The sequence below is a fragment of the Melozone crissalis genome, unplaced genomic scaffold, assembly GCF_028551555.1.
Source record: "Melozone crissalis strain CALT ecotype California unplaced genomic scaffold, PUWL_Pcris_2 ptg000018l_1, whole genome shotgun sequence".
Lineage (NCBI taxonomy): Eukaryota > Metazoa > Chordata > Aves > Passeriformes > Passerellidae > Melozone > Melozone crissalis.
Genome location: NW_026535796.1, coordinates 11,101,940 through 11,125,753, shown reverse-complemented (window position 1 = coordinate 11,125,753; position 23,814 = coordinate 11,101,940). Strand labels below are relative to the sequence as shown.

Genomic DNA, 23,814 nt, shown 5'->3' with positions numbered 1-23,814 from the left:
TTGATGCTGGACTATGTTCAGAGAAGGACAGCAGAGCTGGTCTGGAGCACAGGTATTATGAAGAACAGCTGAAGGACCTGAGGTTGTTTAACCTGGAGATAAGGAGGCTCAGCGAAGACACTCACACTCTAAAACTGCCTAAAAGGAGGTTGTGGTGAAGTGTGGGTCAGACTCTTCTCCCAGGTACCAAGTGACAGGATGGAAGGAAATGGCCTCAAGTTGCACTGGGGGTTGTTTTGATTGGATGTTAAGAAAAATTTTGTACTGAAGTGGTTGTCAAGCACTGGAACACGTTGACCAGGGAAGTGGTTGAGTCACTATCCCTGCAATTATTTAAAAGCCATGGAGATATGGCACTTAGGGACATGGTTTAGTGGTGGACTTGGCAGTGCTGGGTTAATGGTTGGACTTGAGGATCTCAAGGGTCTTTTCCATCCTAAAGGTTTCCAGGGTTCTCTAATATTTCTAGATTGATAGGGCAATTGTATTTTGGTGCATTTTTTATTAAATTCCATAATCTTTCAAGTATAAAATTACAACAACAGCAACAAGAGGAGATCTTATGAGAATGTAAGTAACAAGCAATGACATATATGCATCACAACCTATGAATTTTCCTGCTAAGCAGCAATGGATATCATATGAAAGCAGCATGTGTAGTGGTATTGAGAGAAATTCTTTCCCAAGACTGCAAAACAGGTTTTCAGAATTTCTTTGAAAGTTCTGAAACTTGACAAGGGATAACTAGCTCTCAATCTCAATATTTGGTTTGAGAGGAGATAATAAAATAGATTGTTTTTCCCTCTCTCACAGCACTTGTGTCCAGGGAAGACTGAATTGCATTGGAGCACCAAATCCAACTTCAGGTAAAAATAATCTTCCACTTACTTTTTCCTCTTTACCAGGTCTTGCACAGAATCGTTCATAGAATTGATTCTTCTTAATGGATTTTTAATAGAAGCATTTCTCACTTAGTCATAGTGCTACAGTTGTCATAAAAGGCAGGAGTGAACTAGATTACTCATTAAACCTCTTTTTACAGAAAGACTTTTTGTTCTGATATATTTTGTGGGTTTTTTTGGGGGAGGGGGGGGGAGTCCAGTACTCTGTAGTGAATCTTATCAGCAGGTTGAATAGGGACAACAATCTCTGCTAACTCAAACAGGGAATTTCCAAAGAACTTATAGATGGTTTAAATGGCTACAATGTGAAATAAGCCCTGTGCCACTTCTTTCCTTCCTCTAGTCTGTGAATCTCCCATGGTCTACTTTGACTGTAAAAACAACACAGCAGGAACAACTGGAGCAGAATGTCAAAAAAGTTGCCAGACTCTGGATATGCAGTGTGTAAGTATGTCATGGCCCAATGAAATGGTGCTTCCAGGTTTGTCTATGCTCTTGCTGCTGAAGTAATTATCTATTGGATCTACTCCAAACTTACAACACAGATACATTGTTCTTGTAGCAGAAGCCCTAAAATGATGTTATGAAGCATTAACAATGGAACCCTTGGATCAAAATATAATAAGTAATATCCAAATTAATTCTTAAGATTAGTGTCTACCTTTCTTCATCTACTGCAGGTAACAGTAACTAGTAGTGAAAAATCTACATCTCTATTGCTTATTTGCCCTCTGAAGGAAAGGCTAAAAATGGGCTAAGAGAAATGATTTTTTCTCATACCATGCTGCAACTAATCGTGTTACTCCACTTAAGTTCTTGGTAGCCACATGCCATTTCATAGTAAGTACCATATGAGATAAATAAATTTCAACATAACTCAGCCAAACTGAAAAAAATATTACTTGTCTTTCTTTTAAAGTTCCATTCAGTCACACACAAAGTGCAAGAGCCAATGTGTTTAAAATTTCACAGGTTCCAGCAGAACAATCAGGATTGGTATACATAAAAAATTTTTCTTTGACAGATTTATATTTTATTAAATCTATGGCTAATAACCTTTTTGTTCCGTTACCCTTTAATTACTTTATAGTCCTCTCCTATTTAAGTTGGGCAGCAATAAGACCATATAAGGCACCTTTAATGAGAACTTAATCTTCCTTTTTCTAATGCGATCATTTCACTCTAAAATTATGTTTTTCTTTTATCTTTTCTAGTATAGCTCACAATGTACATCTGGCTGCATATGCCCAGATGGGCTTGTGTTAGATGGGAATGGTGGTTGTATTCCTGAAGAGGAATGTCCATGTATTCACAATGAAGCCATGTATCAGCCTGGAGAAAAGATCAACTTCGACTGTAACACCTGGTAAGAATATCTGCAGAAGTAGCATTCCTGGTTCCATCATTTGCTTTTCTAAAGACCTTTTATAGTAAAAGAACAAGGAAAGATTTGGATTCCAAATCTAATCAGTTGATGGATTTTAGATCTTTTAGTTTTGGGTTACGCAGTATGAGAATGTTGCCTTCTAATACCTGACAGATGGCCAAAGCACAGAAAGGGAGGAAACCATTAGGACTACAGAGTTCATTAAGTATCTAGTTTTGCAGTTAAGGTATTCAGGTAGCAGAACAGATTTTTCTTTAATTCTTTGAATGAAAAATGTAAAAGAGTGTTTTATTTCCAGAAAAAAAATAGCATTTGGGATGGATTGCCAAACAAATATTGATTGTTCAGATATGTCTACACAAAAGAGTAAGTTGTTTTATTATTAAAATATTTAATTCTTTTTTTTCCTAGTGTATGCAAGAATAGGAAGTGGGAATGTACCAAAGATCAATGTCTGGGCACTTGTGCTGTTTATGGAGATGGTCATTATAACACCTTTGATGACAAAAGGTTCAGCTTCAATGGAAACTGTGAATACACACTAGTCCAGGTACTGATAGCTAGCAGTAGCAAATGAGGGGTAATCTTGATCCTATCCTGTAAAAATAATATATTTTTAAATGTTATTCTCTACCCAGGACCACTGTGGCAAAAGTGGCACAGTCAACGGGACCTTCAGGGTTGCCACTGAAAATGTTCCCTGTGGCAACACTGGGACAACTTGCTCAAAGTCTATCAAAGTTTTCTTAGAGGTAAGAAGGTTTTGCACATAGAGCAGTTTTCCTTTGTACCTGCTAAGGCTTAGGGGAAGCCTATATTTCTATTGCTTCAAAGAACTTGGAAAATATTAAAAAGCAATTCAACTATTAAATTAGGTTTACATCAGATTCAAGTGAAATATTTGGTAGATCTTCCTACCTTTCTATGTTTTTGACTTCCCACACTATTTTACATCATCCTTGGGAAAAGTAAAGGCCTAAAGGCAGAAATTTAGCCTACTGTGTCAGAAGATTCTTTTATTGTATGCAATGTAGTTTCTCCATGACAGTCAAAAGACACTTTTTTAACGTACGCCATTTAAATATCTGTTACCACTCTTCCAGGAACCTGAGATTTGAATTAGGTTGCTTTGATTCATTACATTTTGATTATTTGTTTTCATGATATAAGCTATTTATTCATACTACTCTTAAAAGCAGAAAAAACATGTTTGAGAGCACAGCTGCAGCGACTGAGCTCATTTCTCCTTACCTTTTCCTCCTGTTTCAGAGCTATGAGCTGATCCTTGGCGAAGAGCGTGTCAGTGTCGTAAAGAGAGGGCAGAATGACGAGGTGCCATACACAGTCCGCTATATGGGGATGTACCTGGTAATTGAGACCAAAAGTGGGCTGATCCTCATGTGGGACAAGCACACCAGCATCTTCATCAAGCTCAGCCCTCGTTTCAAGGTGCGGAACTAGCAGCTCGATGGCAATTTACTGCCCAGCTTTGACTGGGTGTGAATCTGCCAAATAGTGATGGTCTCTAGCATTCCTGCTGTCCATCCCACTTTGCTTTCCATTCCTCTGGTACCTCAGGATGCCATGTCATCATCCTGCTGCCATTCTGAGCTTGGAAGGTAGCTTCCAGTGCCTATTTGGCCTGATAGAACTTGAGTTGGCAAAAACACTATTTTGGACTTGACTTTGTTGAAATTACAAACTGAACATTGTTACAGGTTATCAGACTTATTAATATTACATAACTACCTGTGTATAAATCAACTGAATAGGCTTGATCTTGAAAATAATCCATTGTTTCCAGTTTTCATTGACACACAAATTATCACACTTCAAGAACAAGGAAGTGTATAATGAGTGAAAGCCTCTTTTATGCCACCAAGTATTTGTCAAGCATATAACTACACAGATGATAAGGAAAATGAATTCCAATTTTCATACTCCTCTTAGCTTATGATATATAAGCACTAAAAACTGTAGTAAATACAGAATTTTCTATCTTACTGCATACCACAATGACATTTAAATTAGGTATTTAAATGAAGTATAATTTAGAACCAACTTCTTTCAGTACCATAGGTTCTTTCCCTCACCAGCACTTTTAAAAAATAGTAGTAATATGGAAAGTATGCACCTTAGTTTCATAGAAAAAGCATGTATTGTAGCCTCTCACAGTTGTACAGATCCATACATTCGGAATGAGTGATATTTCTGGATGCACAAGGAAAATACAATTTCTTTATATACCAGTGAGCAGACTTAATGGTAAAGACTCAATTAATAGATTAGGTGGCTGAACTGTTAGTACTTACTAGTTAGAAGGTTGTTTTTATATGCATAGCTATTGTACAAAACAAGGCTTAAATGAAAAGCTTAATCAGCTGTAAGTCCTCACTTCCTTGTTAAAAATATACCTCAAAGACAGAAGGTTATGACTACAAAGATGGTTTTATTATTCATATTTAAAAGAAAAAAGTTAACAACAGTATCCTTCTAGCTGTAGTGGTCATATTCTGTTCCTCTATTCCAGAGTATGAAGATGTTTAGGACTGATAGAATGGAATGCCACTATTCTAAGAGATGGATTTCAAGTATTCTTTCAGTCTCAGACTTTGTTTCAAGTTTTCTCACATCCATTATTCTTTTATTTATGTCTTTTGCAGGGCCAGGTCTGTGGTCTCTGTGGAAATTATGATGGCAACAGCGTCAATGACTTTACTACAAGGAGTCAGTCTGTAGTAGAGAATGTCCTAGAGTTTGGAAACAGCTGGAAAGTATCCTCTACGTGCCCTGATGCTGCCAGTGTCAAGGACCCATGTTCTACCAACCCTTATCGGAAGTCCTGGTCAGAGAAGCAGTGTAGCATCATCAACAGCAATGTCTTTGCTGCCTGTCACTCTCAGGTATTACCAGGGCAGACATTTACTGTGGGAAAACTAAGCCTGTGGGTTGATGAAGGTGCTATTCTCATAGGTTTTAACATGCATGCCTTGTTTATCAATATGTTTCGCTTCAAATTGTGCCAGGAAAACTCCAGTCTGAATCGCCCTCAATGGGACAGATATATAGTTCCTACTTGTAAGAAATAAAAAGGCATTTAAAAAAGAAAAATAACAACAAAATAATAATTTCATAATTACTATGAATTTCCTTGCAGCCTGACTTGAATAAAAATTCTCATATACCAGGTAGAGAAGGCAAGCTCAATGAAATAATAATACAGGAATGAAATATCAGCATAACCTTTACCTGACACTAAGTACATAACAAATGTTGTCAGGTAATTGTGCAGTTGCCTAATATTTTTTTTGAAAATTAATCTAATCTTACACCAGGATACAAGTCTAGGTTTCTAAAAATCTGGCAATACATGATTTGGACGTATCATTTGGCATCACCTCAGGTGTCTTACAGTGTTTAACAAAAGAAAAAGAAATGACCAATTTAGGCCTTTCCTCTGGGATACTACAATTGTAAGAAAACTACTCTAGCAAAGGTAAGAAATCACTTAGAAGTCAGGATGCATAATATTATATTTCCTGTAATAACAGGTTGAACCAGCAAAATATTACCAAGCATGTGTGACAGATGCTTGTGCCTGTGACACTGGAGGAGACTGTGATTGCTTTTGTACAGCAGTAGCTGCCTATGCTCAAGCATGCAGTGAAGTTGGTGTATGCATAGCCTGGAGAAGCCCAACAATTTGTCGTAAGTTTTATGTCATAAACCTTTCTCAAAGTGCAGCTAAGTGTATAGTATCTTACATATGTGCATTAATATCTATCTCACTGTGTCAATTTTTCATGCTTAAGCTCTTTGATCTTTTTTTTTTCCTTTCCCTGAATATGTTCAACTTTCTGTTTCTCCTCAGCACTGTTCTGTGATTACTACAATCAGCAAGGAGAATGTGAATGGCACTATAAGCCTTGTGGTGCTTCCTGTATGAAGACCTGTAAGAACCCAAGTGGAAAATGTCTCAATGACCTGCCAGGTTTAGAAGGTAAAAATAGCTGCAAGTACCTCCTAGTGGGTACATATTGCTATATTTTAAATTGTCTGTGAAGAAGTATATTTCCTCCATCAACTGCATTTGCACAATTGAATTTTCTCTAGTATCATTACATCCACATGAATGGAAACAGATTATGGAAACTGGAATAAGATCTCTAGGACTAAGTTCTTATGGATGGGTTTTGCTGATGCTAGTAACTCTGCATTTCTTCCTAGAGCTATTCCAAAACATAAAGTAGAAACATGATGACAATTAAAAACAAGACCTGCAAATGCATTTGGTGCAAATAAAACCTTTGGTGACTGCATCTCATTCTTACCTTTTCCACCTTCAGGCTGCTACCCTAACTGCCCACCTGACAAGCCATATTTTCATGAGGATCAGATGAAGTGTGTTAGTCTCTGTGACTGTTATGATGATGAAGATGGAAAGATATATCAGCGAGATGAATGTAGTATATGGTAAGACTTAACATACCAACCTCATCTTATACAAGGAAAAATGATCAAAACTCAAGGGAGAAGTTGTATGTTCCTGTTACGTGCAAGATCAGTTCATGCTATCTGTGATGAAATAATGCCTTACAATCTAATGCCAGTTTTCCTACTACATTAATAAGAAAGCTTTACATGATTTTATGTTTTTATGAATTTATTTTTGATTGTATTGTAAATCCTCAGCATTAAGATGCATCAAGAACAAGTCCTTTATGACTAGGCTGTCTTTATTTCACATTCCTGTGGCAGGAAAAATGTTGTGCCATGAGTAAAGATATTTATTGGTGGCCTGCATCCAAGGATTTTGCAACATACTTGCATTATTTGAGCATAGAGACTCACCCTTTTAGCCATCTATTTTAGTACAAAAATACTGCAAATGCAAGGAAAGTGATACTAAGGAAAAAGGGAAAGTCTGCCTTAAGACTTCTACCCATAATTTTGCATAATATTTAACTTCACTCCTGTTTATATGTTTGAGTTTAATATAAAGGAAGGTTTTGGAAAATAATGGCAAAAAAGGAGCCAAAATGAACAGAAAGCTCTAGGAATAAACACAAAAGTGCCTTGACTTTTGATGCCAGTATCTTTCAGAAAGATGACTAATAAAATTACATCACAATCACAAAATAGATGGGTTTTTATGCTTTCTGTTTCAGTGAGTGCACATCAGAAGGTTTACAGTGCAAGTTCGATGATAAAGGTAAGACAGCTAAGAAAAATTATTTAGAAAAAGAAGTATTGGATGCTGTCTTTTCATAGATGTCTGAACTGACAATAAACTTCTAAATTACAGCCTGCAACTGCATTTATGAAGAGAATAGCTATAAATATGGTGAACTCATCTACAACACCACAGATGGAACTGGATGGTGTTTCAGTGCAACATGCGATGTCAATGGAACAATAAGCAGAAACATCTTTAAATGTGGCATTTTTACAACAACCCCATTTACATTTTCCACAAGTCAGCCCACAACTACTGCTTCAGGTATGCATAAATAATCTTTAAAATAATTCCAAAATCTCTGTAAGTGACTAAAAATTACCTGAAAGGCAGGACCTTTTCATCAGTTAATGGTATATAATTTTACTTGAAACTATTGACTTCTACTGGAGCTGCCAACTCACCTGGCCGCTTCAGTTGAAAAAGAATAGTTAAGGATGTAGAAATGAATACACCATTTCTTACAAACTCAGTTTCCTCTGTTTTACCATGGTGATCCTTAGGGAAAAATTAATAGAGTTTATTAATCACTGCAACCTGGAGAATCTTCTAATTTCCTTGCAAAAACCCCCAGCAGTTCTAGACCAACTTCTGAAAACATGAAAGTTGCTGCCATTTCTTAAATTAGTGAGCACATAAGAAATTTATTTTGAGGGAGTCTTTAAACTATTTATAACCATTCTTTGGAACCTTTCCTAATTCTGTTTAATACCCAAATCAACAGTTTCCTTCTACTCCTGGAGTACACTGCTATATTATTCCTGCTGTTAATTAATTACAATGACCAAATTCTGAGTAATTGTGAGAAACATGTCCACAAAATTATACTACAGCAAGAACTAAATATTCAAATTTAAGTCTTCTATTAAGTAACATTCATATTGAGAAAGTAATATCTATTACACATGGTTATCTTCATAATGCCAGGAATATGAAGTCTTATTAAAATACATAGAAAATACCTTTTACCTATTAGATTATATATTTCATATATAGTATATGTGTATTCTCTATTATAATGTACTACATATAAAATACACATATGTTAAGTATATATTTTATATTTATAAATATGTTACATGTGGTAATATTGAACTAAGTAGAAAAGTCATTAACTAGTCAAAATATTTTAAAGTCTGTGTGGTTATGCAGTTAGGTGTAAATAAATACAGAGATAATACCAAAGAAATAAAACCTCCTCTACTTATACCAAAGCAATTGTGAGACGTATTATCTAAGCAGTGACATACTGTGCAAAGGATAGCAGATTACCTATATTTAGCTACAAATCTTTAATAGATGTCAAAGAAACTATCTCTACAATAATAAGGCAAAAAGTCAAAACCTACTTTAGAAATTAAATTTGAGACTGCCTAAGCAAGTTCATTAAAATTAAAATATTACATAATATTAAAAATATTTACAATAATAAAAAGGTATGGAAGATGAATAATTTCTTCCTAGAACTCTAATAAGGACAGACAAGACTTATGTTTCCTCCTTTCAATTACAGAAATTACAACTGCAACACCAGTGACAACTGTATGTGTGAAAAATGTCTGTGTGTGGTCAGAATGGTATGATTCCACTCAGCCTGAAAAGAAAGAGGACAGTGGAGATTATGAAACATATCAAAATCTCAAGGATAAAGGATACAGTGTCTGTACAAACCCAAGCGATGTTCAATGCAGAGCCAAAGAACACCCAGATACTGAAATTACCAACCTTAACCAAACAATAGAGTGTAGTCAAAGCAGAGGATTAATATGCAATAACCAGGACCAAGAATCCAAGCAGTGCTATAATTATGAAATCAGAATATCATGCTGCAGATACATACCATGTTCAGAAGCACAAACTACAACACCCACAACCACAAGAGAATTCACAACTACTGCTGTAGAATCAACACCATTTAAAGTACAGACAACAATAATACCAACAACACAAAAACAAGAAAGTGAAGTAACGACAACACCAACAAGGGAACGAGACAGAACGACTCCTCAGAGTGAAACATCAGTAACAGCAACGACAACCCAAGTCTCAACAACAGGATACCAAATCACAACTACGACAGCAGGAACCTCCACTGTGGTGACTGAGACTACAACATCTCTTACAACGCCCTCTGAAGTTAAAATACAAACCACCACAGGATCCACAGCTGGCCCCAGCACCACGGGTTCAGCGACAGAGGAAACAACCATCATCGCTACCACCACCAGCACATCTCCCCCTCAGACTGAAGGTACAACCATCATCATCCCAACAACAACAAGAGAGCCCACGCCAGCCACAAGCATTGCCAGCACCTCCAGGACTACCGAGAGAAGCACCACAAGAGCCTCTGCCACATCTGCTCCACGAGAAACCTCCACTGTGGTGACCGAGACTACAACATCTCCCACAACACCCTCTGAAGTTAAAATAAGAACCACCACAGGAACCACAGCTGGCCTCAGCGCAACCATCAGCACGCCACCCACAACAACTTGGCCCACGCCAGCCACCACCACAATCCGCATCTCCAATAGCACAGACAACTGCGTGGTGGAGCGCTGTGCCTGGACACAGTGGTTTAATGTGGACTCCCCTACTCCAGGCAGTGAAAATGGAGATTCAGAGACATTTGAAAACATCAGAGCTGCTGGGTATGAGCTGTGTGATAAGCCTCAAGACATCAAGTGCCGAGCTAAAGACTACCCTGACTCAATTGTAAAAATAATGGAACAGAAATTTGACTGCAGCCTTGACAGGGGGCTTGTGTGCAGAAATAAGGACCAGACTCTCAAGTACCCCACGTGCTTTGACTACGAGGTCTCAGTGCTGTGCTGTGACCGAAAACACTGCCAGACAACAGTACCAACCACAGCAACCACTGTAAGCACCTCCACAACACACATCCCAGCAGAAACCACCACAATAGAAACACGACCTGCAGCAACACCAACTGCTCTCCCCACACACTCACAGCAAGTAATAACAACCACCGTAGGAACAACAAGTACCCTCTCACCACAAGGAACCACCATCATCACCCCAAGATACACAGAGCCGATGAAATTAAAAACCACAACAGGCAACACGGCTATCCCCAGTACCAAGAGCTCAGCTGGACAGGAAACAACCATCATCTCTACGACCACCAGCACATCTACCCCTCAGACTGAAGGCACAACCATCATCACCCCAACCACAACAAGAGAGCCCACACCAGCCACAAGCACTGCCAGCACCTCCAGGACCACTGCAGGAAGCACCACAGGAGCCTCTGCCACATCTGCTCCAGAAGAAACTACCACTGCAGCAACCCAGACTACAAAACCTCTCACAACAACGTCCAGAGTTAAAATAAGAACCACCACAGTGGGGCCCAGCACCACAGGCTCAGCCGGAGAGGAAACAACCATCATTGCTACCACCACCAGCACCTCTCCCCCTCAGACTGAAGGTACAACCACCATCACCCCACCCACAACAACAGTGCCTACCCCAGCCACCAGCACTGCCAGCACCTCCAGGACCACTGCAGGAAGCACTGCAAGACCCTCTGCCACCTCTGCTTCAGGAGAAACCTCCACTGTGGCAACCCAGGCTCCAACATCTCCCACAACACCCTCTGAAGTTAAAATAAGAACCACCACAGGATCCACAGCTGGACCCAGCACCACAGGCTCAGCTGGAAAGGAAACAACCATCATCGCCACCACCACCAGCACATCTCCCCCTCAGACTGAAGGTACAACCATCATCATCCCAAAAACAAGAGAGCCCACACCAGCCACCAGCACTGCCAGCACCTCCAGGACTACCGAGAGAAGCACCACAAGAACCTCTGCCACATCTGCTCCAGGAGAAACATCCACTGCGGCAACCCAGGCTCCAACATCTCCCACAACACCCTCTGAAGTTAAAATAAGAACCACCACAGGATCCACAGCTGGCCCCAGCACCACAGGCTCAGCCGGACAGGAAACAACCATCATCGCTACCACCACCAGCACATCTCCCCCTCAGACTGAAGGAACGACAACCATCACCCCACCCACAACAACAGTGCCTACCCCAGCCACCAGCACTGCCAGCACGTCCAGGACCACTGCAGGAAGCACCACAAGAGCCTCTGCCACATCTGCTCCACGAGAAACCTCCACTGTGGTGACCGAGACTACAACATCTCTCACAACGCCCTCTGAAGTTAAAATAAGAACCACCACAGGATCCACAGCTGGCCCCAGCACCACAGGCTCAGCTGGAAAGGAAACAACCATCATCGCCACCACCACCAGCACATCTCCCCCTCAGACTGAAGGTACAACCATCATCATCCCAAAAACAAGAGAGCCCACACCAGCCACCAGCACTGCCAGCACCTCCAGGACTACCGAGAGAAGCACCACAAGAACCTCTGCCACATCTGCTCCAGGAGAAACATCCACTGCGGCAACCCAGGCTCCAACATCTCCCACAACACCCTCTGAAGTTAAAATAAGAACCACCACAGGATCCACAGCTGGCCCCAGCACCACAGGCTCAGCCGGACAGGAAACAACCATCATCGCTACCACCACCAGCACATCTCCCCCTCAGACTGAAGGAACGACAACCATCACCCCACCCACAACAACAGTGCCTACCCCAGCCACCAGCACTGCCAGCACGTCCAGGACCACTGCAGGAAGCACCACAAGAGCCTCTGCCACATCTGCTCCACGAGAAACCTCCACTGTGGTGACCGAGACTACAACATCTCTCACAACACCCTCTGAAGTTAAAATAAGAACCACCACAGGATCCACAGCTGGCTCCAGCACCACAGGCTCAGCCGGACAGGAAACAACCATCATCGCCACCACCACCAGCATATCTCCCCCTCAGACTGAAGGTACAACCATCATCATCCCAAAAACAAGAGAGCCCACACCAGCCACCAGCACTGCCAGCACCTCCAGGACTACCGAGAGAAGCACCACAAGAACCTCTGCCACATCTGCTCCAGGAGAAACATCCACTGCGGCAACCCAGGCTCCAACATCTCCCACAACACCCTCTGAAGTTAAAATAAGAACCACCACAGGATCCACAGCTGGCCCCAGCACCACAGGCTCAGCCGGACAGGAAACAACCATCATCGCTACCACCACCAGCACATCTCCCCCTCAGACTGAAGGAACGACAACCATCACCCCACCCACAACAACAGTGCCTACCCCAGCCACCAGCACTGCCAGCACCTCCAGGACCACTGCAGGAAGCACCACAAGAGCCTCTGCCACATCTGCTCCAGGAGAAACCTCCACTGTGGTGACCGAGACTACAACATCTCTCACAACGCCCTCTGAAGTTAAAATAAGAACCACCACAGGATCCACAGCTGGCCCCAGCACCACAGGCTCAGCCGGACAGGAAACAACCATCATCGCTACCACCACCAGCACATCTCCCCCTCAGACTGAAGGAACGACAACCATCACCCCACCCACAACAACAGTGCCTACCCCAGCCACCAGCACTGCCAGCACGTCCAGGACCACTGCAGGAAGCACCACAAGAGCCTCTGCCACATCTGCTCCACGAGAAACCTCCACTGTGGTGACCGAGACTACAACATCTCTCACAACGCCCTCTGAAGTTAAAATAAGAACCACCACAGGATCCACAGCTGGCCCCAGCACCACAGGCTCAGCCGGACAGGAAACAACCATCATTGCTACCACCACCAGCACATCTCCCCCTCAGACTGAAGGTACAACCATCATCATCCCAAAAACAAGAGAGCCCACACCAGCCACCAGCACTGCCAGCACCTCCAGGACTACCGAGAGAAGCACCACAAGAACCTCTGCCACATCTGCTCCAGGAGAAACATCCACTGCGGCAACCCAGGCTCCAACATCTCCCACAACACCCTCTGAAGTTAAAATAAGAACCACCACAGGATCCACAGCTGGCCCCAGCACCACAGGCTCAGCCGGACAGGAAACAACCATCATCGCTACCACCACCAGCACATCTCCCCCTCAGACTGAAGGAACAACAACCATCACCCCACCCACAACAACAGTGCCTACCCCAGCCACCAGCACTGCCAGCACGTCCAGGACCACTGCAGGAAGCACCACAAGAGCCTCTGCCACATCTGCTCCACGAGAAACCTCCACTGTGGTGACCGAGACTACAACATCTCTCACAACGCCCTCTGAAGTTAAAATAAGAACCACCACAGGATCCACAGCTGGCCCCAGCACCACAGGCTCAGCCGGACAGGAAACAACCATCATCGCTACCACCACCAGCACATCTCCCCCTCAGACTGAAGGTACAACCATCATCATCCCAAAAACAAGAGAGCCCACACCAGCCACCAGCACTGCCAGCACCTCCAGGACTACCGAGAGAAGCACCACAAGAACCTCTGCCACATCTGCTCCAGGAGAAACATCCACTGCGGCAACCCAGGCTCCAACATCTCCCACAACACCCTCTGAAGTTAAAATAAGAACCACCACAGGATCCACAGCTGGCCCCAGCACCACAGGCTCAGCCGGACAGGAAACAACCATCATCGCTACCACCACCAGCACATCTCCCCCTCAGACTGAAGGAACGACAACCATCACCCCACCCACAACAACAGTGCCTACCCCAGCCACCAGCACTGCCAGCACGTCCAGGACCACTGCAGGAAGCACCACAAGAGCCTCTGCCACATCTGCTCCACGAGAAACCTCCACTGTGGTGACCGAGACTACAACATCTCTCACAACGCCCTCTGAAGTTAAAATAAGAACCACCACAGGATCCACAGCTGGCCCCAGCACCACAGGCTCAGCCGGACAGGAAACAACCATCATCGCTACCACCACCAGCACATCTCCCCCTCAGACTGAAGGTACAACCATTATCATCCCAAAAACAAGAGAGCCCACACCAGCCACCAGCACTGCCAGCACCTCCAGGACTACCGAGAGAAGCACCACAAGAACCTCTGCCACATCTGCTCCAGGAGAAACATCCACTGCAGCAACCCTTGCTCCAACATCTCCCACAACACCCTCTGAAGTTAAAATAAGAACCACCACAGGATCCACAGCTGGCCCCAGCACCACAGGCTCAGCCGGACCGGAAACAACCATCATCGCTACCACCACCAGCACATCTCCCCCTCAGACTGAAGGAACGACAACCATCACCCCACCCACAACAACAGTGCCTACCCCAGCCACCAGCACTGCCAGCACCTCCAGGACCACTGCAGGAAGCACCACAAGAGCCTCTGCCACATCTGCTCCACGAGAAACCTCCACTGTGGTGACCGAGACTACAACATCTCCCACAACACCCTCTGAAGTTAAAATAAGAACCACCACAGGAACCACAGCTGGCCTCAGCGCAACCATCAGCACGCCACCCACAACAACTTGGCCCACGCCAGCCACCACCACAATCCGCATCTCCAATAGCACAGACAACTGCGTGGTGGAGCGCTGTGCCTGGACACAGTGGTTTAATGTGGACTCCCCTACTCCAGGCAGTGAAAATGGAGATTCAGAGACATTTGAAAACATCAGAGCTGCTGGGTATGAGCTGTGTGATAAGCCTCAAGACATCAAGTGCCGAGCTAAAGACTACCCTGACTCAATTGTAAAAATAATGGAACAGAAATTTGACTGCAGCCTTGACAGGGGGCTTGTGTGCAGAAATAAGGACCAGACTCTCAAGTACCCCACGTGCTTTGACTACGAGGTCTCAGTGCTGTGCTGTGACCGAAAACACTGCCAGACAACAGTACCAACCGCAGCAACCACTGTAAGCACCTCCACAACACACATCCCAGCAGAAACCACCACAATAGAAACACGACCTGCAGCAACACCAACTGCTCTCCCCACACTTCCACAGCAAGTAATAACAACCACCGTAGGAACAACAAGTACCCTCTCACCACAAGGAACCACCATTGTCACCCCAAGATACACAGAGCCAATGAAAATAAAAACCACAACAGGAAGCACAGCTGGCCCCAGTACCACAGGCTCAGCCAGAGAGGAAACAACTGTCATCTCTACCACCACCATCACCTCTCACCCTCAGACTGAAGGTACAACCATCATCATCCCAACAACAACAACAGTGCCTACCCCTGCCCCCAGCACCGCCAGCACCTCCACGACGACCTGGGAAAGCAGCACTCTATCTACAGAAAAAACTCTTCAAACAGTATTATCCACTGTTGCTATTCAAACAACATCAACAATTGCTGCCTCCACCCCTGAAATAAAATTGAAAACCACCACTGGCACAACGGTGGCCCCCAGCACCACAGGCTCAGCCGGAGAGGAAACAACCATCATTGCTACCACCACCAGCACCTCTCCCCCTCAGACTGAAGGTACAACCACCATCACCCCACCCACAACAACAGTGCCTACCCCTGCCACCAGCACTGCCAGCACCTCCAGGACTACTGAGAGAAGCACCACAAGAGCCTCTGCCACCTCTGCTCCAGGAGAAACCTCCACTGCGGCAACCCAGGCTCCAACATCTCCCACAACACCCTCTGAAGTTAAAATAAGAACCACAACACCCTCTGAAGTTAAAATAAGAACCACCACAGGCACCGCAGCTGGCCCCAGCACCACAGGCTCAGGTAGAGAGGAAACCACCATCATCACTACCACCACCAGCCCTGCCTCCACTTCACCTGAAATAAGATTAATAACCACTTCTGGCCCCTCATCTGTGCTCACTACAACTCTTCCTCAGTCTGGAATTACCACAGGTAAATTCTTATAGCATTCTTTTCTCCTAATGTAGAAAATACTGCTATAACAGCTTTCTTCAGCACTACTGTCTGCCCAGGTATATCATTGTCTACTTTTTAAAATTTTACAACCATCATTTTCTTTAGACCAACATTCACATCTTTGTGTTTTGTGGCTTCTTTCCCTAAACCAGTTTGTGATTATATGAATCTATGACCATTTATATTCTTTAAAACACATAAACCAATTTTCAATCAATCTCCCTCTTTGTTACTAGTATTTATGTGTCAGCTTGGTTAACCTCATAGTATTAATTCTTACTTAAATGAGGAAAGTTGAAACTTTTCAAAACGTTAGAGGTAAATCTCATCAGATTTGCCAAAGGCCAGGTGTTATTCAATGTGCAATGAAAAAATTTCCATGATCTCCACTTATGATCTCCACTTATGAATAGCTCAAATATTTGAATGCAGGAAACATGTTCACTCGATTTGCCACAATGTTGAATAGACCTCTTGAAGGTGTTAAAACTATTAGATCAACATCCTGTACCTGCAAACTAAATTATTACTTGTACTCAACAGTAGCTTCAACTGGTACATCACAATCAAGCCATGTTACAACAAGCACTCCTGCAACCTTCAGTTCTTCCACCAGCACATCTGTTACATCCAGCAAAATACCTCCATGCTTTTGTCATGTGTTTGAAACTTTATTTTCTCCTGGTAAGTGTCTTATTTTATGATTATAAAAGATTTCATAAGCAATATAAACCCTTAAGACTCTATTCAATTAAAGATAACCACTCAAAGTCATCTAAATGTAGAATGTTTTATACATGAATACACTTAATATTTTCACAATATTTTCTTGTTTTTTCTCCCTATGTATTTTCATCCTTGTAATTTCTTTTCCAATTTTCATCTGCAGGGGAAGTGGTATACAACAGAACAGATAGAGCTGGCTGTAATTTTTATGCACTTTGCAGCAAGGAATGTGAGATTGAGCCCTTCTACGGGCCATGTCATCTGACAACTCCTGCTCCTTCAGTCGCCTCAACTACATCACAAGCTGCCTCACCAACCACAGCAACAACCACCACAATTTCAGTAGAAAGAAACTGCACTGATGTCAATCCTGCACGAAAGGTGGTTCCCCTCCCTACTTTATAATATACCACTGTTGCAAAACCAGACCAATTTCTGTCCTTTAACAGCCAATTCAAATCAACATTTATGTATCTCAATAACAAAGTTGGTCAGGTAACAAATGACCTGACAGCACACAATTATTTAACCTGGCATTACCAGACTTTTAAGTAATCTCTTGGTGGAAAAGCTCACTAAGGCCATGGCAGAGACTTTTGGTTTAAATAAAAGTCATTTAAATTTCATAGACATAAGTAGACAAGCCGTGAAATGTAAAATACCATTCTTTTTATGCAGAAGAAAATTCTGTGGTTATTCTTAGCATACCCGTTCTTAAATTATGTACTAAAACAACTACAATCTGAATTTCCTACTAATTTTGAGAGTATATCTTAAATTAAAACTGAACAACTAGGATAAAGGAGCATTTAAGAATAAATAATTTACATATTTTCAGCCTGGAGAGGAGTGGATAGAAGAATGCCAGAAATGTGTCTGTGATTCCCTCACTGCTACTGCACAATGCCAGCCACTCCCATGCCAAACAGCTCAGCAAACAACTTGTGACCTAGGATTTGTTTCCATGGCTGTAATACCACAAAAAGACCCATGTTGTCCTGAATTTGAATGCAGTAAGTATTAAAAATACATTTATAAATACCACTCCAGGCAATTACATTTGCACTTTCGTTAACATCTAAGGAAGTTCTTAATGCATCACAATAACAGCAAAATATTTCTTAAATTTTTCTGTCTCAATGAAAACAAAATTATTTTTGGCTAAATATGCATTGAAGCTTTGTTTAAAAAAAAACAATGTTATTTTCATTTAACTTTAATAAGAGAATGGGTGGGAGAGCAGAATAGTATTTTGAACATTCACTGGTCTATGTAGCTCAACTATCTTTGTACCTGTAATTATAAATGTTATCCATGCATTTTTTTCATCTTACTAATGGAACATTAGAGCACATTAACATTAGTCTAAATGCAACTAAACTAAGATGCATAAACACAAGAATAAGTCATTAAATAGCTTAACAGTCAACTACAAGACCAAGTAACAGGAAGCAATAGTACAAAGTGAATTGTAATCAGTAATTAAATTGACAGTGTATGAAAAGTAATAATTATACTTACACTCTTGCCAGATGCTCATGAAAATAAACTAATATAACTATAATTTTTTATTTATAAACATACACTTTTATATACATATATTTTATGTACATATACTTGTGCAAAAGACTAAAAAGAAAAAAGTACCCATAAATTAAGCCTGAAAAAGGAAAGTCAAAACAAAGGAACAGGCAAGTTTAAAGCTGTTCTGTGAAAGACATAGATGGGTTCTGCCATGTTGTCAGATTTACATTATATAGGAATACCTTTAGTAGGAATACCTTAGCAGGAATACCTTTTTCCACAGTATCAATCTTCCATACAAGACATGTTCTGAAAGGTCATAAAGAATCAATAACTGAAGCATCTTTGTTTATCATGGAGGCCGAGGGTTCCCAGAGGAAACAACTAATTTAATTTGAATTGAACCAGATAATGAAAGGGCAAAAAAGGGATTTTTCAGGCATAGCTCAAGTTTGAAGCCATTCCTCTCCACCTCTTCCAGCTGATTTTAATGATGAAACTTTGCTTAAACATTTAGCTACCCTATATATGAAGTCTAAGCACATATGGGGATTGAATTAAAGTTTTCCATACTCTCTGTGCTACTAACAAAACCTAGTAACATCTTGGATTCTCAGGAAGACTCACAATTTGAGTTATTCTAGAATTAATATTTTTTGTTTTGTTTTTTAGAACCAATACCTGATGTCTGTGTGATTAATGGAACATTGTACACGGTAAGAATGATATGGCAGTATATTGCTGGAAGTGAAAAGTACATCCTTTCTACCAAAATAAGTCTTTGAGAAAGTTCTTTTCCCAGTACGTGTTTTTGGGAGTTTTTCTCTCTAGCCCTTAACTGGAAGTTGTTTGGGTATTTAGAGTCAAAATCAAATTTGCCACAGAAGTCTTCCTCGTAGAGTAGTATTAAAAGAAGAGTGTACCATTTTTAATGATGTACTTTCTTTTTAAGCTTCCTCTCACTGACTTTGCCAGACAATCTGATGAATAGCCCAAACTCAATTGCTCTTTGAAATAAGCCCAGAAAACCTTAAAAAACCAAAGCTAACATTTTTGATTTGATACCTAAACCCTTTTGCTAAAATTGGTACTTAGGTCATTTACTGATAATTTAAATATTAGCACTGGAGTCTTTGGGGATACATTTCAGAAAGACTAAAATCCATATGTAAATTTAGATCTCTGCTTAGGTATCTGCATATGTAAAGGCCTATTTTAGTCCCTGCTTTTAAATTATAATTGTTTTATGACCACTGAAGATAACTGATAGAGGAAAAGTATTCTTAAATGGAGCATTAAAAAGCTGGTAAATAATTAGACAGTACAAACCAATCTTAATTTAATGTAATAATTTACTGCTCCCTTTTACATTGCTTCATTTGGTTTCCCCTTAATATGAGCTTTCCTGCAAGGCATGAAGCCAAAACATTTTTATGTTCAAAGAATTTGAGAACTGTCATACTTGCGTACCTCAATGGTTCTCAGCAATGCTTCCAACTCTGCCTTTATATGACACAGAAACTGTTGGCATCTGAATGTTTTTTGAGGTTTTTTTTTTCTGTCTTGCAGGTTGGAAAGTCAGTAGTAATCGATTCATGTAAGAAGTGTACCTGCAGTTCTGAGAAGGATCCAGAGACTAATGCAAACATTATGCATTGTGAAACAGTTCAGTGTGAGACATCTTGCCCACTGGTGAGTTCAGGTTCTCTAGGCTGCCCAGTCAGCTAGACTAGAATTCTCCATCACCAATTCAACATACGTTCTCTTTCATCTCTTTCTGAGTAGGGTTACCAATACATGATTGAGGAAGGAGAGTGCTGTGGGAAGTGTATTGAAGTAGCTTGCAAAGTCAAACTCAGTAACAACACTGTTCATGTCCTCAATGTAAGTATTCTTTTCGTCCTCAATGTAAGTACTCTTTTTATTTTCAGATCTATCTGTTAGCCCATACAAGTTAGAACAGCTAAGAGTCAACTCACGTCCCTTACTGGTAAAAATAAAATACTGAAATTACTTCAAAAAACAATGTGTCAGCTTTCTGAGTTGAACAATATTTGGTATCAAATTCTCGATTTTTTGTGGCTAATGGAGCAATGGTTTCTAATTTATGGTCTAAGTGTTCAGAGCCAGGATTTAAACTTTCAAGCTAGCTACAGTTTGTAGAATTTCATTTTTGCCAGTTGAAAGAAGTTCAGAAGCATCTGAGAATCTTTGAGGACTGAGAACTTAATTAGCTCAGACATACTTGATCACAATGAAAAAAAAACAACTTTTGCTTTTATTATGTTATCTTAGGTTAATGAGATCCTGCCACTCGATCAGTGCAGCAACTACAAATGTGAAAAAATTGAAGATCAGTTTGTTGCAGTCCAAACGAAAAGAGTATGCCCTGAGCATGACCCCGAAGAGTGTGATCCTGTAAGTTTTTATCAGTCTTTCATTGACTCAATTCAGTTTAAATGAACAAGGAGGGACAAGGAAGAATACAACAAATCACTTCCACTGAAGTTGCAGCAATGCCTTAAGAATGAAACTAGGCTTGCTCTGTGATTAATAATAAGAAAAGCATAGTATTTTCTTATGAGGCTACAAGTATTGAAGACTCCTGTGGTGAGGACAGTAAGACATCCATTGTTTCATTCAGGGTTCATCCCAGAGAAGCCTTCTGCCCAGTATCAGTAGTGCTAACTAATATACTTACTCATGATTGTCAACCATGTACTAATACAAATCCTCCTTCTTTTACATAGGATGAAACAGAGATTACATCTGATGGCTGCTGCAAAATATGTAAACGTAAGTAATGCTGTGTTTATGTGTTCTGCCTGAAGAGCACTCTGTTCAACCTGTAACTATCTTTGAGTGGATGGAAAGATTCTTCACTCACCCTGTTTTCACATAGTCTATTTAAGAAGATCTTGTGTTTTACTGTTTATTCAAAAGAAAAACTCAATTTTTTTCCTGATACTGAATACCACAAGTCAAACCAGCAATACTCAAGCCTCTGCATTATCTTCCAAAGGCACTTTACAGCCAAAATCAAATAATCTGACAACTCCATATAAATTACACAGTACCCATCCCATCACATACTGCAGATTCTCAGTAATCAGACATCAAGCACTTTGAAACTGGTTTACAGTTCCCTTAGTTCAGAACTACAGAACTGAAGTATATTTTCTCTCCTCCCCCTTTTTTATGAAGCTAAAACCTGCAAGCCTTACACCAAGGAAACTGTGATCCGCCATGCTGACTGTGAGTCTTCTGGACCTGTTCAGGTCTCATACTGTGAAGGAACTTGTCCTAGCTCCTCAATGTAAGTTCTAAAAATTCATTTAACATCTCTGTGGCTTCCTTTATCTGGTCTGTCAAGTTAATTTATCACGCAAGGGTACTGAGGGAGCTGGAGAAAGTGCTCACAAAGCTACTTGCAATAATTTGTCAACAGTCTGGTTAACTATGGAGGTCCCAGTTGGCTGCAGGCCAGCAAATGAGATGCTCATCTACAGTAAAGTTTGGAGAGAGGATCCAGGCAAGTACAGGCCTGTCAGCCTGACCTTGGTGCCAGGGAAGGATATAGAGCAGATTATCTTGAGTGTAATCATGGAGTACGTACAGGGTAATAAGGGGATCAGGCCCAGCCGGGATGGGTTCGGGAAAGGCAGCTGCTGCTTGACCCACCTGATCTCCCTCTAGGACAGGGTGACCCACTTAGGGGATGAGGAAAAGGCTGTGGATATTGTCTACCCAGACTTGTATAAAGTTTTTTACAGCACTTCCCACAGCATTCTCCTGGAGAAGCTGGGAGCTCATAGCTTGGACAGGTGAACTGTTCACTGCATAAAAAATTGTTCCTGGCCTGGATGGCCAGGTCCAGAGGGTGATGTTGAGTGGAGTTATGTCCAGCTGGGGGATGGTCACCGGTGGTGTTTCCTGGGGCTCAGTGCTGCAGCCGGTCCTGTTGTATATCTTTATCAATAATTGTGTGAGGTTCAATGAGGCTTAGTGCTGTGTCCTGCCCTTGGGCCACAACCACCCCAGACAGCTGAGGCAGAAGGGCTGGGAAGCTGTCTTGTGGAAAAGGACCTGGGGATGTTGGTGACAGCAGCTGGACATGAGCCAATGTGTGCTCAGGTGGCCAAGACAACCAAGAACATCCCGGCCTGAATCAGCAACAGTATGGCCAGCAGGACCAGGACAATGTACTTGGCCACAGTGAGGCCATGCCTCGAGTCCTGTGTCCAGTTCTGGGCCTCTCACTGAAGGAAAGACATTGAGGTACTGAAGCATGTCCAGAGAAGGGCAAAAGAGCTGGGGAAGGGTCTGGAGCCCAAGTCTTGAAGAGCAGCTGAGGGAATTGGAGGTGTAACCTGGAGAAAAGGAGGCTCAGGGGAAATGTTCACACTCTCTACAACTGCTTGAAAGGAGGATGTAGTGGGGGGGGGTTCATCTCTTCTCCCAGGTAACAAGTGAAAGGATGAGAGGAAATGGTTTCAAGTTGCACCAGGAAGGGTTTAGATTGTATATTAGGAAATATTTCTTCACTGAAATGGTTGTCAAGCACTGGAACAGATTGTTGAGGGAAGCAGTTCAGTCATCATCCCTTCAAGTATTTAAAAGACATGCAGGTGCAGCACTTTGAGACACAGTTTAGTGGTGGACTGGGTAGTGCTGGGACTCGATTAGAAAGGTCTGTTCCAACCTACATGGTTCTATGATTGCAGAACAGCAACAAAGTTAATGTGTTTATATGATTCCACTGAATTGAATTATTGAATTGGATTCAATGTAAGCAAGAACAGTTTTACTATTGAAGACAACGAAAATCACTTTCATAAGTGTGTGTGACAAGGAGGAAAAAAGGATTAAAAAAAAAACCAACCCAAAAGCAAACCAAACACAAAAATCACTGAGGGGGTTTTCTGAGTGTTTTTAACAAGATGCATTTTTTCCCCTGGCGGAACACAGGTACTCTCTTGAAGCAAACCAGATGGAACACGAGTGTGGTTGCTGCCAGGAACTCAGCACCCAAACAAGAGATGTGACCCTGACTTGCCAAAATGGAACCAGCATAAATTATACCTATCTCTACGTGGAAAACTGCCAGTGTGTGAATGCTTGCCCTTCAGAAACCACTGCAGCACCTGACTCCCAATTCCAACAATCTAGAAAATATGGCTCCCAATTGCAGCAGGCTGTATCACTTGGTTCCCAATGGCAACTCAGCTGA

At 41.8% G+C, this 23,814-nt stretch overlaps 1 protein-coding gene across 1 annotated transcript in view; it reads left to right on the top strand.

Annotated features, from left to right (window-relative positions):
• Positions 1-23,814, top strand: part of LOC128936422 (mucin-5AC-like) — a 60,145-nt gene extending 36,331 nt beyond the window's left edge. The window contains exons 18-39 of the mRNA XM_054275360.1: positions 814-866; positions 1,246-1,346; positions 2,117-2,268; positions 2,701-2,839; positions 2,928-3,041; positions 3,559-3,738; positions 4,953-5,192; positions 5,841-5,997; positions 6,161-6,289; positions 6,636-6,762; positions 7,458-7,501; positions 7,595-7,789; positions 9,039-16,310; positions 17,224-17,441; positions 17,899-18,073; positions 19,257-19,300; positions 20,154-20,276; positions 20,370-20,468; positions 20,880-21,002; positions 21,335-21,380; positions 21,789-21,900; positions 23,553-23,814. Coding sequence (XP_054131335.1) covers positions 814-866; positions 1,246-1,346; positions 2,117-2,268; positions 2,701-2,839; positions 2,928-3,041; positions 3,559-3,738; positions 4,953-5,192; positions 5,841-5,997; positions 6,161-6,289; positions 6,636-6,762; positions 7,458-7,501; positions 7,595-7,789; positions 9,039-16,310; positions 17,224-17,441; positions 17,899-18,073; positions 19,257-19,300; positions 20,154-20,276; positions 20,370-20,468; positions 20,880-21,002; positions 21,335-21,380; positions 21,789-21,900; positions 23,553-23,814 — 10,105 coding nt within the window. The remainder of the gene's footprint in view (positions 1-813; positions 867-1,245; positions 1,347-2,116; positions 2,269-2,700; positions 2,840-2,927; positions 3,042-3,558; positions 3,739-4,952; positions 5,193-5,840; positions 5,998-6,160; positions 6,290-6,635; positions 6,763-7,457; positions 7,502-7,594; positions 7,790-9,038; positions 16,311-17,223; positions 17,442-17,898; positions 18,074-19,256; positions 19,301-20,153; positions 20,277-20,369; positions 20,469-20,879; positions 21,003-21,334; positions 21,381-21,788; positions 21,901-23,552) is intronic.